The 16,882-nt window shown below is 41.2% G+C and overlaps 1 protein-coding gene across 2 annotated transcripts in view; it reads right to left on the bottom strand.

The window, feature by feature from the left end:
• SLC25A12 (solute carrier family 25 member 12) overlaps positions 1-16,882 on the bottom strand; it is a 198,025-nt gene that overhangs the window by 28,071 nt on the left and 153,072 nt on the right. For both annotated transcript variants that reach the window (XM_030209775.1, XM_030209776.1), the window contains exons 12-13: positions 8,062-8,114; positions 5,469-5,549 (exon numbers count right to left, since the gene is read on the bottom strand). In XM_030209775.1, the coding sequence (XP_030065635.1) occupies positions 5,469-5,549; positions 8,062-8,114 (134 nt within the window). The remainder of the gene's footprint in view (positions 1-5,468; positions 5,550-8,061; positions 8,115-16,882) is intronic.

Here is a 16,882-nt window from a genome sequence, read left to right as displayed (position 1 = left end):
AAGTTAAAAAAAAAACAAAACAAAAAATAAACAAAAAACACTAAATTTGTTTTTTTTAAATTCAGCCTCCGATTTCTCCAAGACATTTTATAATATAACCAATGTCTGCTTTCTTCAGCTCATATTTACATGTCATTATCTATCAGCAAACGCTGAGCTCATGTAAGCCCAATCGTTTGGTTATGATGTCCTCATGAAACAGATACACTTAAAGCCTGATATAGCACAGAGCATCAAGGTAGGAAATGGGACAGCCACCATTTTGCATGTACACTGTAAGTCCCACATAACACTAAAATTGGGGTCCAGGATATTTGACCATGCTATAAGTGAATCTGCGTTATATTAGATCTACAGTGTAATATATAATAGCAAAAACAAAATTGGAGTCCAACCCTTGACCCCACATTATACTGAGCTGCATTTATCTACAGTGTATTTTTTTTAAGGCTTTCTGAACACAGAACCTTTTGTAAAACATATTTAAGGATGCTGAGACCGGCACATCCAGTGGAAACAGCCACTTTGGTAAGAAACGTTCAAAAAGAGAGTGGTATCACTGCTGATTTTACAAAGTACACGCCTAACTGCAGGGGCGACCTGACAACCGGGCAAGTGCAGGAGGGCCAAGAGGCTCTGCCCAGTTGCCTGCCGCCGCAGCACATTGCAGCCCTCCCCAGAGGTCCTACATTAAAAGGCCCTGGTGGTTTAGTGGCCTCTGCGGGCGCAAGAAAGAATCCCACGCTTTCCTGCCCACTGACACTACTCTTGCCTGTGCCTGGCATCGCAGCTGCCGTGTTTAAAAATGGCTGCCGAGTCTGCCAAGAACCGTGAGACTACAATGGGAAGTCTCGGCAGCCATTTTGAAAACACAGTGGCCATGGTGCCAGGCACAAGCAGAGTAGCGTGTGGGAGGGGGGCGGCACCTCAGCTGTGGGGTGGCAACTGCAGCGGTGGAGCAGCAGGCAGTGATATCCAGGCAGTGCTGGGGCAGCAGGTAGTGGCCGGGGAGGTCCCAATAACCTTTACTGACCGGGGGCCTCAACCACTGTCAGTCCACCCCTGCCTGTCTCAAATTATACAAAACTGGTCATCTAGGAACAGCCCCCTCCCAATCATTTCTGCCAATCCCAAACGAGCAGTTAATTGATAGAGCATGTGCAAATGCTGAAATCTAGAGTTTTGTTTTGGTATGCAGGTGTTATTGAAAATTTGGAAATGTTGCATACTTCTTTGGCCCACCCATGCTAAATACACCCCATAAGAGAAACTGTGCATACTGCAGATCTACATGGGCAAACAGCAGCCTTAGAAAATAGCTATTTACACGTGTATAATGCCATTTATTTATTTATTGCATTTGTATCCCACATTATCCCACCTCTTTGCAGGCTCAATGTGGCTTACAATATATAGTGGAAAGTGGAAATGAGAGGAGAGTTAATATTAGTGTAACAGAAGTATATTGGGTAATGGAAAGTATGATGAAGATATGATATGGGGCACTGTTAACAATGCTTGCTAGATATATGTGGGGTTTTCATATGTTTTAGTCATTGTGGTATGTCTTGTTGAAAAGATGTGTCTTCAGCAGTTTTCGGAAGTTGGTCAGTTCATAGGTCGCTTTTAGGTTACGTGGCAATGCGTTCCAGAATTGCGTACTCATATAGGGAAAGGTTGATGCGTGCATTAGTTTATATTTTAGGCCTTTGCAATTTGGGAAGTGAAGATTAAGGAATGTGCGAGATGATCTTTTGGCATTCCTGGGTGGTAGGTCAATCAGGTCACACGTGTAAGCTGGGGCTTCGCCGTGGATGATTTTATGTACTATGCATGCCGGATTCTATATAGTGTGCCGAGAGATCGATGACGAAATCCAGACGTATTCTATAACAACATGCGTAACTTAATTGGCTTAACAAGCTAATGAGCGCTGATAATAGTACTTAAACAATAATGAGCACTAATTAGCAATAATTAGAATTTATGCGCACAACTTACTAAGAGTATTCTGTAATGTACTGCATCTAACTTCTAATGCACATAAGCAAAAAGGGGTGTGGTTATGGGCAGGTTAATAGGCGTTTCATGGACATTCCAAAATGTACGCAGGTTTTTATACAATATAACCCCACTGCGCCTAAATCTACATTCAGGTATTCACTCCATGTTTTCACTCGTGTAAATGGACGAACATAGTTTTAGCTGCTGGGATATCAACTAAGCTTATTCTATACTGCGCCTAAATCTAGGCGCTGCTTATAGAATACACTTACAAATAGTTCTGGCAACATTCTACTGTGCCAATACAATATTCAATACTACATGCAGTAGAAAAGATCTACGAAGTATATATATATATATCCCAATGAGTATTGTTGGCTGTTCAAGGGAGAGTCTCATATAACCACCATAAAAATCCTCTACACCATTTGGTGTATAAACTTTAAAATGGTGACAAGTTTAATCATTGACAGCCTCCCTCCTGCCTGTATATCCAAATTTATATGTTTTAAAATATTTTTTTAAGTATAATGCTTTCCCGCTGTTTTGCGTCAGCTTTCATGCAATAAACAGCGGAGCCTAACTTTACCGCTGTAGTTATGTATACTTCTTATGCAGATCAAGTAATGCAGTCGGAATAAATTAGTAACAGCGCTATCAGCTATGTGGCCAGGCTCGATGTAGACCACACAGCTGATAGCGCTGTTACTAATTTATTCCGACTGCATTACTTGAACTGCATAAGAAGTATACATAACCACAGCGGTAAAGTTAGGCTCCGCTGTTTATTGCATGAAAGCTGACGCAAAACAGCGGGAAAGCATTATACTTAAAAAAAATATTTAAAAACATATAAATTTGGATATACAGGCAGGAGGGAGGCTGTCAATGATTAAACTTGTCACCATTTTAAAGTTTATACACCAAATGGTGTTGAGGATTTTTATGGTGGTTATATGAGACTCTCCCTTGAACAGCCAACAATACTCAGTGGTATATATATATATATATATATATATATATATATATATATATATATATATATATATATACTTCGTAGATCTTTTCTACTGCATGTAGTATTGAATATAGAATACACTTAGGCAGAAATGTTTTCCACGTGGATTTTTTGGGCACCATATACAGTATCCCCCCCCCCCCCCCCCCCCCCATGTGGCTGCCTAGGTGTGGTGCTGAATAAATCTGGTCTACTACTGACATCTGGCTGTGGAGATTTCGGATTTTTTTTTTTGGATTGCACACTGGGGTCTCTACCTTTACCTTTAGGTTCAATTTTGGAAATAATTGAATGCTAACAGAGTGCGCAATTTCAAGGGGATGTGTGGACCGGGGAGGGGCACGGGCATGTCAGGGACATTTCAGGCAGTTATGGGCACAAGTTATAGAATATTAGCAGTTTTGCGTGAGCATTTAAGTGAGTCACTGAGCTACCGTACGTGCTTGCACCTAAAGTTAGGCATGTAAATGCGGACTTACGTTAGTATTCTATAACAGCAGTGGTGCACAGAACTGCCATTAAAGAATTCACACTTAGCACGCATCATCCCAGCACCTACATTTCAACGAGCTTCTGAGAGTTTACCCCTAAGCGCATAACTGTACTAATTTGTGTATTTTCAAAACTTACAGGACAGTATTGGGGGCAATCCTTTAACGCTGCATGCCCAAAATGGGACGTGGCTTTGGGAGGAGCATGGGCGGGTCAGAGGCGCTCTCTCAAGATGCGCACAGTGTTATAAAATCCAAGGGATCTGTGCCCAACTTGTGTGCCAGGATTTACTCCAGGTTTCAAATGGCATAAATCTTCGTGACCAAAAGCGTGGGAACAAGGGCTAAGCAGAAGTTTATAAAGAGCGCTCATCTCGCAACACCCTTTATATAATACCACTGAGCACAGACTTTCCCTGGAGCCCAATTTTCAGCGCCATTTACTGAATCTGGTCCTATGCGTTTAACATAAGTACATTACCATTGTCAAACTGGGACAGATCGAAGGTCCATCAAGCCCAGTATCCTGTTTCCAACAGTGGCCAATCCAGGTCAAAAGTACCTGGCAAGATCCCAGAACAGCAAAACGGATTTTATGCTGCATATTCTAGAATATGCAGTGGATTTCCCCCAAGTCCATCTTAATAATGGCTTATGGACTTTTCTTTTGGGAAATTATCCAAACCTTTTTTAAATCCTGCTAAGCAAACTGCTTTTACCACATTCTCTGGCAAAGAATTCCAGAGTTTAATTACTCATTGAGTGAAGAAGTGAAGAAGTATTTTATTGCTTGCAATGGCTTTCACTTGCTGCGTACTACTCACTTTCACAGTACTAAGATAACTGCTGCATGCTGATAGGTGAGGGCTCAGGTATGTGCCATACTTCCAAATCTAAGCAACCAGAACTAGAAGCAGCCAGCTCTATAGGGCATTCAGGTTGCCTTCACCAAATTACACATTTACTGGGAAGGGGGCGGGGGCACTAACCCTTCAGCCCCAGATTCTGCAGCAAGTTGGGAGGTTTTATTCCTATCAGCTTCATACGACTGAAAATTATTAAGGCTCAGGTGTTAAATAAATTATTTAGACTAGTTACAAGAATATAACATTGCAAGCAAACATAGGAAAGATCATAAAAAGGACACGGTCAAAGCAATATAGACAAGTCTTGTATCACAACATATTGAAACCTTTTCTAATTACAGCCTGTTCAGAGAGGTACTAAGCTATATAATCCTTCCTGCCCAAGCATAAACTCCATCTATATTTCAGCAGTGCACAGCATATTTCAAATACTGATGTGTTGAGCTTTCTTGTTCCAGACAGATTCATATGCTAAAGTTCAACCGTATCTGTGTTAATAACACAACAAAAATATTATTTGTTGCTCATTTAATCTCGTATCTATAATGTGCATCATTCAGAAGGAAGATTACGCAGAAATCTGATGGAGGCAGTGAATTGCTATTCCTAACTTTGCTGATTCAGCGGTGAAACAGAGGCTCAATGGAACCATTGCCAGCTTGCTTCCATGAGGAAAACAACAGTTTACCAATCCCTTTAGGATACTAAATCCGACAAACTGTAATGCGTGACTGGATGACAGAGCCTTTGTTATTATATCTTGCCCTAAGCTGTAGGATAGTTGTGCATTCTTCCTCTGTCAGAGATTGTGTATGTTCAGCTTGGACTCTCATCCTCACCGAATCAGTCTGATAAACAGAAACGACCTAGTTATGGTCCTTCCAAGTCCCCCTTGGTACAAGTCTGGGCAGGCGTCAGAGTGCTGGTATGCTCAATGAGAGAATACAGAGACAAGATAGAATGCCGAAAGACTTTATGTATTGTCTCCAACTTTACAACTAAGGGTAAACCCTTGATTCTATATCCATTTTCCATTAGATGTTAACGAGAACAAAGATTTTTTTTGTGTACATAAAAACAGATACTTACACAGCCACCAGCAAGGATCTCTGCAAGCAGTGGAATTGAGCCATCCTTCTGGGTGAACTTGTCTCTGACAAAATCATTCACCTATTAGAAAGCATCAAGATATTTTTTAAAAATTTGGGCAGATATTCAAAAGAAGTTATACTTTCACCACCAGCCACTAACCCCCTAATTCTATGTTCTAGCTCACAAATTTGCGCACACAAGTTATTGAATAATGGCAAATGCACACATAACTTAATGTAATGAGTTGATAATTGGTGTTATCAAGTAATAATAGGCTATAATTGGCCTTAATTGGCACTAATTAGCAGTTACGCACTTAACTGCTCTTAGTCACTATTCTATAATTCGCGTGCTCAAATTCCAGCGTGCACAATTTTAAGGAAGCATGGACTGAGGAGGGGCATGACACAAGCACACCAAGGGCGGTTCAGGAAGTTACGTACACAGGTTACACATACAGTTTAGCGCACATTTATGCCACCCACTGAGCTAACGTAAGTGCTTGTGCCTAAAGTTAGGCGTGTAAATATGGACTTAGGTTAGTATTCTATAACAGCAATGGCTCACAGAACTGCCATTATAGAACTCACGCTTTAGCACGCATCATTCCAGAACCTAAATTTGGGCAACCTTTTCAGAGTTTGCCCCTAAACTCATAACTTTATTATCTAAAATATTTTCAAAACTTATAGGACAGTGTTGGGCCAAATATCTGACTTGCTGGACTGTTACTATCTATATAAGAAAGGGCTGGATATGGGAATAGGGCAAGCGAAGGCAGAAAGGTTATCCATTTTGCAGTGATATTCAACCAATATATTTATGGGACAATTCTATTTATTTATTTGTTGCATTTGTATCCCACATTTTCCCACCTATTTGCAGGCTCAATGTGGCTTACATAGTACCGTGAAGGCATTCATCAACTCCGGTATAGAAACAAATAGAGGTTGATCTTATAGTCTTATGGTATACATTATAAGGTTTGTTTAAGTTGTGCTGCTCAAGTTAGGTGTCTCGATGACATGTGCCAAGCACCAATTCTAGAACAGCATCTTGGCACTAAGATTAGAATACTGGCACAAGTCAGCGTTGATGCGCCTACATTTAGGCAAACCACTTATTTATTTGTTACATTTGTACCCCGCGCTTTCCCACTCGAGGCAGGTTCTGCCAAGTCTATGGCACCTAAATGTGCCTTGCAGTGCACATGTAACTTATGGCATTCTGTGCCTAAGTTAGTATGCCCATGCTCCCTCAGACTTATGCGCTACCTTATACAATAGCTTGTAGTACATTTGGGCATATAAGTCTTTCACTGTAGCCTGCTGAACAGTCGGGTGACTGTGCTATCCTTATATTAACCACTGCTCTCTATACTGTTAAAAAAAACGGACTATACAAATTAAGTTAAATGTTACTGTGTTGACTGAAAATTTCATCAAATGAGAATAGTTTGCTCATATATTTATGTAATCAACCGCACTTTCCCAGGTTAATTTTTTTCCATCCTTGGCTTTGTGCAATTTAGATTTTTTTGACATAGCATGCCCTTGCAGTTAGGGACCACATCAGTTTGTCTCTGTTGACTGGCTGGCATTTATTTGAAAAAAAAAATCCAGCTGACTTCTGCCATCCTTATAAAAATGAACACAAAAGAAATTTTTAAAATGCTGGAAGGAAGTAACCACATTTGACGTTAAACAGAAGAGAAGTCTAGTTTCTTGGCTTGCTCTGCAGTTTTGCTTTTGTTGCAGATTGTTTTTGTGTGGAGAGATGAGCTTTTCTCAAACCTCAGCTATATGGCATAAGTAGAGGATTATAAGGGTTGGCTGAGATAAAGACAGAGGCCTGTGTGGAAGCTGCAGCCCACCTTCGGCCTTCCAAACAGCAAAGGCTATGTGTTCATACCTGTGCTTGCACATAAGGAGATAGCAAGGAGTGGCACTGGGACAGAGAATGTATTGGGAGCAAAGTGGAGAAGAAATTACATGGAGAGAGACTGGGGTAGACAGTGAGTCAGTCGAGTTGAGAACATCAAGGTGAAACCTATGCATGAGACTTTAGGAACGACTGGCAGCAAAGCCGGAGACAGTAAGAAAGCAAAAGGAGAAAGAGTTTGGGGAGAGGGAGGGGAGAGGTAAAAGTAGCCCAAGAACTTGAGGGTAGACCTGGACTAAAGGAGTAGAGAGACAGAAATGAGTTTAGAAACCAGGAAGAGCATTCCAGCAACGGTACTGTTCCAAAAGAAAAATGAACTCCTTTGCAGGCTGCAACACTTTTTACTGGATCTGCATATGAATTATCCAAAGATGCTGATGTACAAAGAGCAATGAAGAACAAGTAGGATTTTTCTTCAAATGAGAAAGGGGCCATGTCCTGCCTAAAGCTCATGTAGAATCTCTTCTTTGGATAATTCTTATGCGGATCTGTTAAAAGGTATCACAACCTGCAAAGAAGCAATGGCTTCTTTTACATCTGTTGACTCACTCAAGCTGTCCAAAAATGACTATCAAATAGATATCACATTCGTTATCACCATGAACCAGAATCAGATAACTGTTTTACGAACAGAAATTATTATGCTTACTGTAAGTTTAATGGCTTTTTCTGGAGCAACACCTACAAGCTGGGGCAACAGTCCTGTAAAAGAAAAATAAAATAATCTGAAACAAATATCAGCCTTAAATCATTCTGACATGCAAATCAAATGTTAATGCCCTTAAAAGACCATCCAGGTGTTCTGTCAGGTTACACTACTGTAACAAACAATCAGATCAGCATAAGATGAAAGTACCTTTCTTTTTTTTTACTTATTTTTATTGAAATTTTACAACCATATATCCCAAAAATTAAAGATAAACAAAAGCCATGAAACAAACAAATCAGGTTAAACGAGAAAAGAAAATAAGACTATACATTCGTCCACAAACAAAATGCAAACAAGATCCAAGGAATAAGAAATAGATTAACAAAGAAGTTATAGAAATATAACCCTCCCCCCCCCCACCCAGCCTGCCCCTTCAGCATGCTAATGAGACTATACAACAACATTTATTTCCTCTTTAGTTACAAGAAATGTTTCTAGCTGCTTGGATCAAAAAATGAAATTGTTTATCCTACCCCCCCCCCCCAAAAAAAAAAAAAAATCACAAAGCATAGACAAGGAAATGTAAGCACAAAATTGGCACCGAAAGCCTGTATCCTAGGCCGAAAGGCCAGGAATGCTTTGCGCCTCATCTGTGTCTCTCTTGAAAGATTGGGAAAAACTCAAACTTTAGAACCCCAAAACTGCGTCTCTAAATGTCTAAAGAAAGCACTGTGCTTAATTGGAATCCACCTATGGATAGGGTATATATAAAAATCTAAAATCTTTCAACATCTATATTACTATCCTTACAGTAAATACCTACCATGCTCCGCCCACAAGTATGCCTCCTTTCACTTATGTACTACAGAATTCACACACTGTCTGACAGAATAGTGCATAGTACACTTACACACAGATGTATTGCTTCTCTGTGCATTTATGCATGAAAGGTGCACTTATGTGTACTCACCATATCATCCTCACTTTAATATTCCCTTATCTCTTGTTTGTCCTGTTTGTCTGTCCTAATTAGATTGTAAGATCTGTCGTGCACAGACTGTCTCTTCATGTTCAGGTGTACAGCGCTGCGTACGTCTAGTAGCGCTACAGAAATGATGAGTAGTAGTAGTAGTAGCATGGTAGGCGTTCAGTGTCAGATAGAACAATGTTTTCTTTTCCTGCTTTAGCAATCACACCCCAACCGATGTCCCTCTCCCTCATCCCATGCTTCAGTGTATTCTGCTGAGTGCGCACTAATGCTGCATTTTTGTTCATGGCTTTTGTGCATATCATATGATACTCATAACAACCAAATGGGTCTAACTAATCAACTTCACAAATTTATTATTTCTTACATATTTAAAAGCTTTTTTTTAATGTACAATTTCAATAAAAGGAGGAAAAGGACTTCAGTCGCCCTCAATTGCATTGAATCACAGCGTTTCCTTTGGGCTTAACAGGCTTATTCATTGGTCCAGAAAAGCCTCCATAATTTAACTTAAATATAATAGAGGCTTTATTTCAAATTTAAGATTGTGAGGTGCTTAAGGTGTGCAGAGACATCCACGCCCTCATTCTTTAAACTTGGTGCACAATTTTACATTTAGGGCCCTGTTTACTAAGATGCGCTAGTGTTTTTAGAACATACTAAAAATTAGCATGCGCTAACGCTAGAGACACCCATAGGAATATACAGCGCAGCTTAGTAAGAAGGGCCCTTAATGTACAAAGTTGCATGTGCAAGTTCCAGAACAATTATCAGTTACACGTGCAACCTAATTCCTAATTAAACAACAACCAATAATTGGCTATAATTGGCATTGACCAGGGGCAGACTGACAGTGATCTGAGCCCCTGCGAACTAAGGGTCATAGACCCCTAACCACCTATCCAAAATTATTAAAATAAATGGAAGGCAGGGGAGAGTTGGCTTCCAACTGTTATGGACCCTCCGGCAATGCCTTGTTGTCCCAATGGTCAGTCTGCCCCTGGTGTTGACTGATGCTAACTGGCACTAATTTGCAGTTACACGTGTAACTGCATGTAGTTGGTACAAACAACACACCTTATGGGTCCTTTTACTAAGACATGCTAACAGGTTTAGCATGCGCTAAATGATAAGATGCCTATTATATTCCTATGAGCAACTTATCATTTAGTGTGCCTTAGTAAAAGGACCTCTTAGTGTGAAAATTCCATAGCGTGCAAGTACACAAGGGATGTGGACCTGGGAAGGGCATGGGCCGGTCAGGAGTGTGCCCACCACTCACATACTAAGGTTACAGAATACTATCAGTTATGTGCAGAACTGACCAGCCACTGAGCTAGTAGAAGTGCTGGTGCATAAATTTAGGTGCCTATGCTAGTATTCTATAATGGCAATTATGCATAAAATTGCCAGTATAGAACTCATGTTTAGAACACAGCATCCTGGCCCCTAACTTTAGGTGGCCTTTTGAGATTTACTGCCCCCTCTCTCCAGTGAGATTGAGGGCAACCGAGGTCCTTTTCCTCCATTTATTAAAATCACAGAAACAATTTTATAAAATATGTATATAAGAAATAATAAATGTGTGAAGTTCATTAGTAAATCCATTTGGTACAACACAGGAGGAAAAAAGGAGGTGATAATGCCATCGTATAAGTCTCTGGTGAGACCTTATTTGGAGTACAGTGTGCAGTTCTGGAGACTGCAACTTCAAAAAGATATAAACAGGATGCAGTCAGTCCAGAAGGCGGCTACTAAAATGGTCAGTGGTCTATAAAGCTTATGGAAGCAGACTTAAGGATTCTCAATATGTATACAGTACTTTGGAAGAATGGCAGGAGAGGGGAAATATAATAGAGATGTTTAAATACCTCTGTAGCATAAATGCACGGAAGGTGATTATCTTTCAAGTGAAAGGAAGCTCTGGAATTAGGGGGCTTAGGATGAGGACAGACTCAGGAGTACCTAAGGAAATAGTTCTTCATGGAAAGGGTAGTGAATTCATGGAACAGCCTCCTGGTGGAGGTGGTGAAGATGAAGACTATCTGAATTCAGGCAAAGCTCAAGACAAGTACAAAGGATCTCTAAGAGAGAGAGGAAGGGATACTAGATGGCATGGTTGGGCAAACTGGATAAGCTTTCATTTTTCTCTGTTTCTATAATATTATCATTTAGGGCAGTGAAAGAGGTTTCAGTGCTGTTGCCCTTTCCCGAAAAGGACTGAAAATAACCACTTCAGTCAAAAGGTGGCAATGTAATCATACCAGGTCTTTTTTTAGGAAGTGTAATCTTTCTGGATTAACAAAGCCTAATGCTACTGATGTAAACTCCTAGAAATGGCTAGCTTCTTATGCTGTAAACCACATCAAACCAACTGAAATGGAATCTTGTGGGTTATAAGCAGTGTGTTTTTTCTAGTGAAAAAGGTGTGCCAGTACTCAAATGCCAAGCCACCCTTCAGGGGTAGGGTGATCACTGAGGGACTCACCCCACAATAACCAGGCCCCCACTCCTGCAACCAGTCACAGAGTCTATGAAAAGGCAGAATTTGTGTGTACAGCCTGAGCTCTTTCATTAAAACTTGGGGACCATGGGTCAATTTTCACAAACAATGGAAAAGGTGCCGGTACTCAGTACCCCCAAGTACCCCCTCAAAAAAAGCCCCAGTTATAAGAAATAATATTCTATTGTATTGTAATCTACAGTGGGTTTTTCCACACAGATGTAAGGTCCTAGTTTCATTACATTGTTTTCACTTTAGTGAGACAGCAATAATCATTTGTATTGCTTATAAACTGACTAGCCGTTAAGCCCGTAACAACGGGCTAGTTTTTTATTTTCCTATGGCCTCCCCCATCCACCAACCCTGCTCTCTCCCATGCCCTCCCCACAGCGTCTGTTTCCCTCAGTACCGCCCCCTCCTTCCCTCCCTGCTCCCTCTTCCTCTGATTTCCACCCCCATGTCCAAGCCCTCCTCCCTATTGGGCTGTACTGCTGGTGGAGGCGGGGTTTGGACTTCTACACTCTCAGAGTTCCGACTCTACTGCGCATTTGCAGGTGAGTCGGTCACTTGCCGTTTATATGTTTGATGCCCATCCACACAGGTCTGAACTGATAAATCACATGGCTCTGTGCCTACATTCAAGGGCAAGAAAGCAACATTCTACAATTCACAGGGTGAGGAGTGGAGGTGGCATTCACAGCTGAATCTTCCAGTTCACACAGATCTGACTTCCCATCTATGGGCTGTGCTGCCACACCCAATTAATGGTAGAAACATACTAAATTCAGCTTTATTATAAGGTCAACAAAAGGCCATTCATTTTTCTGATTAATAACTAAAAAGGGAATAACAGAAACAAATATCAAAGACAGAACACAGCACCTTATTAGAAAAGCAAATGTTCCTACTACAGACACCTTTCAAGTCACACAACACTTTTTTTTTAATACTTATTTTCAAGAGTTTTCAAATGCACATTTTGGACCGAAAGAGGCACATTTCTAGCATGGTGGAAAATAATATTCAAAAACACAAGAAATTACCAGCATTTTAAGCCAGGCCTGGGTTCAACCAAATCCTCAACAGAAAAGTGGATTTCAGAAGGGAATTTAAAAGAAATGTTCAAGAGAAAAGACTAACAGCGGCAAGAACATGACATTTATGATGATGAAAAAAAAACACAAAATAGCAGGAACCCCAGAGGACCCCCAATGAATCAAAAATAAATACATTAATTAATTAAACATGATAAAACAACAAACCAAAGACATGCGAAGAAAAAAAATGTAGCCTAGATATTATGACTTCTCAAAACAAATTAACCAATGATGGAAGATGTTCTGAAAGCAAAGGGTTTGGCTGGATCTTAATGTCCAAAACACTTTAACAATCATTCAAATTATTCACCAGACTCACTTCTGCCCCCAAATCTCCCCAGTTTATCAGCCCCCTTATAGCTTGTGATTGGAGGACTGTATTAACACATTCATTTGACAACTGTACATAAAGAGGGCTTCAGATTACCAGTTAAAACTGATAAACCCCGATTTAAAAAAAAAATGCCCAGTCAAAATTAGGTTGATTAGTTTTTAACCAATGAATACCACCCTGCTCTGCAAATCTTCTGCAATTGCAAGCAGGGCCAATTCAAGGCCCAACTATGCTGTTGAGAAGTGTATACTGAGTACTGAGCTAGCATGGTACCATTCTGAGGTCTGGGGGTACAGCACACACTGGTTCAGTCTTCAGTTCTTAAGACAGCATAACCACTGATAAAGGAATAAGACCTCCATCTCCAAAAAGGCAGCTGGTTTCTGGAGGGAAGTGACAGCAAGGATTGACTAGGTGAAAGAACGCAGAAAGTGTTGAGGAGATGTGCTAGAAGAGTAGAGACTGCTGAAAAAAACTGTTTCGGGGGGGGGGGGGGGGGAGAAGAAGAGTGAGTAGTGGGACTGTTGGAGAACTGTTTTAGGAGGTAGAATATGCTTGGGCTGTAAAGGTTTTTACAACATTTTTACACAGTTTCTGTTATTCATTTTTAAGAAAAGGATTTAAAAGGTTGAAACAAAACTGAATTGAGCTTTACTAAACTGAATCAACTGAAAATTTACTCAGAACTAAAGATACAGGTAAAAAAACAAACAAACTACTGTTCAAGCCATGACACCACCATTAAGCACCTATTTTTACCTTCCAAAAATACCTAGTTACCTAAAAAATAACACCTATGTAACCCTGGACTCATTACACAGTTCGAGAACTAGTTAGTTCTTCACGGGTCAGCACCCAAGTCCAGGCTACAAAAACAAACATTTCTTAGCTTCTTTACTCACTGAAATTGACTTGGATACCTAAAGAATTTTTTGCCTCCGGAAAAACTCTGAAAAATGTCCAATTTGAGCTGGGCGCAGGCTGGGGCCGGACTTACTCCAGTAGGCCGTAGAGTGTTAAGCCAGGTTTTTATTCTTTACCTTTTCTTTGTTAGTCCAGGAACAAATAAATTGCACTCTCACTTAAAGAAATACTCCAGTCCAGGTTTTATACCAAACATGAACTTCACTTAAACTTTGCAACAGGCAGTTCACCCAGACTTCATATACGTTCTGGAGGCAAAAAATTCTTTAGGTATCCAAGTCAATTTGTATCCAATTAGATACCTTATTCAAAATGAGGTTAAGTGCCAGTTCAAGACTTTGGTGTAAATTCAATAGTCCATTTGTAACTCCTGCAGTCCATTACCCATCCTTTTTGGGTGAACAATCTAAGGCTGTGCCTGCAGCACTGGTACAGCAAGCGATCTCCACTATGGACCAGACCTCCCTGTCTGTCCACACTCTCCCAAAGGTCTACCTTTCAGGGTTACTACCTTTGGCTCCAAACAGGCTCCTTCCCTGCTCCTGCTCCTAGGCTGGGCTCCCCTGCCTTCTATCTGGAGCACTCCTCCACTTCATGGTTAGGTTACTGACCCCATCCAGGATACTCCCTTTCCACAAGGGTCCTGGGGGGAAGGGCGTAGAGGTAACAGCGTTTATCACCTCCAAATTCCACCCCTACTGTTATTCAATAACCAATACATTTCCCTCAGCACTTTTCCCACAAACACTCCCTTGGGGTTGGGCTGCTCATTTTCCCTTTCCAACCAGTTCCTTCCTCACAGTGACTCCAGGGAGGGGTGTCTCAGCAGATCTAGTAATCCCCATTATAATGTGGGATTGCACCTACATTTAGAATTTCTAAGGGGCCCTTTTACTAAAGGCTTGCCATGTGCCAATCCAGAACCAACGCAGGAGCCCGGCGTGTCATTTCTGGCGCTACAAAAATATTTTCCATTTTTAAAGCACCAGTGATTACCCAGCAGTAATTGGGCAGCACCGCACTGTGCCCGGTTACCACCAGGTTAGTGCAGGAGGCTTGACCACCACTTCAATGGGTGGCAATAAGTGCTCCCCTCCCCTCCCCCCAGAAGACAGCCTTTTACCCACTGCAGTAAAAGGGGGCCCCAGCACATGTCAAAAACACATGCTGATGCTAGCGCAGGTCCCCTTTTACCGCAGCTTAGTAAAAGGCCCCCTAAGTTCATTTGATCAAAAATCTTACACATAAATCACGCCCCATCTACGAGCTCACCAGTGGCTTCAGACAAACAACCCTAACTCATATAACACTGTCCATTTCATTTTATCACTATAAGGCTCCTTCTTACCAGAGCTGGATTAAGGCATAGGCAAAATAGGCATGTGTTTTGGGCCCAAAAGGATAGGGGGACCCTGCCAGATGTGTTCACAATTCAGAAGCTAGGTTTGCCAACTACCCTGGATTTTTTCAGGGATTCTAAAAATTTGTAAACTACCTGTCTCAAAGCCAGAAGGATGACTAAGAGTGTGGACATTTTTCAGATTTTAGCCCACTACAGGTCTTCAACAGCCCTCCTTTCCAATGCAGAGGCTGTGGTAGGATCCAGCCAATGAGAAGGCTTCTAGTCACAGGAAGGTGGGCTCAGCTGCAAGTACCGTCTGTGGGAGCTCTGTCAGGGTCTTTGAGAGAATCAGTGGAACTAGTGAGTGTTTAGGGGTGGGGGAGATTGTTAAAGGGATTAGGACTGAAGAATGAGGGAAAGTGTGAGGGGTCTGCTGTCGGCTGAGGGAAAGAACTGGCAGCAAATGCCAGAATGTTACATGATGGTGGGCAGACCTGGTGGGGGGTGGGGCCACTGCCTGAATGAGCACATAAGCAGCAAGACAGAAGAACTAGAAAAGAGAGCTAGATAATGTATGCATATGCACTTGTGCACAGCTGCCAAGGGGTTCCGATTTTAGGGGGAGATTTTTAGTACACGCCCCAAGCCCTGCCCTACTCTGCCACACCTCACACCCACTCCAAAAATATTTTATTTATACCATTGACAGCAGTGATAGGTAAGAGAAAGTGCTTCAGTTCACTCTATTACAACCCTATCCAGCATCTATTCTCTCCAAGGGAATAACCGTGAGGGGGCCTTGACCCCCCCCCCCCCCCCCCCCCACTTTGAGCTTAAGCCTACTCCAAAATTGTGGCACTAGTTGAACTGCTGGCGGAGATGCCCAAGCCCCGTTAGCTGAAGAGGTCCACTGCATGAGCCCCTATCATGCTGTCTGAACAGTACAGAAGTCAGCAGCATGCTTCAGCCACCGATGCCGACCCTCTGGCATAGGCTCATTTCATGCTAATACCTTTTTCAATGAGTTTTCAGAGGCCAAAACCTCCTGCCTCAGGTCAGATCAGGACAGTATATTGCTGTTATGGTATCCTCTCCTGACCTGAGGAAGGAAGTGTTGGTATTTGAAGGTTAGTCAAAAATGTATTAACTTTAGTCCAATATAAAAGTGTCACCTTATTTTCTATTTTGTGTCTTATTTCTATTTATTAATCTTTATTAACACAGATACCATATTACTTTATTCTAAATTAAAAATCAAATTATTTTCTTTACCTTTGTTGTCTGGCCATTTACTTTTTCTAATTGTGTTGGTCCCAGTCTCTTGCTTCTGATTTCCTTCATCTAACCACGCTGGATGGAAGAAGGGTAGAGAGAGATGATGACAGCAAGCATGAATTAAATCTGGACAGAGAGGCAGAGAAATAAATTGAAGGAAAAAGGAAAGAGAAAAATAAGAAATGGATAGGAAACCTTGGCAAGAGAGTTTAGAGCTCTTGCCAGGGATTCCTATCCATTTCTTATTTTTCTTTTTCTTTCAATTTATTTCTCTGCCTCTCTGTCCAGATTTAATTCATTCTTGCTATCCAATATTTAACTTACCTCTTTAAGCTTCATCTACCTAAGGCTTTTTATC

The sequence above is a fragment of the Microcaecilia unicolor genome, chromosome 7 (assembly GCF_901765095.1).
Source record: "Microcaecilia unicolor chromosome 7, aMicUni1.1, whole genome shotgun sequence".
In the NCBI taxonomy this organism is placed as follows: domain Eukaryota; kingdom Metazoa; phylum Chordata; class Amphibia; order Gymnophiona; family Siphonopidae; genus Microcaecilia; species Microcaecilia unicolor.
This window is presented reverse-complemented; position numbering and strand designations above follow the sequence as displayed.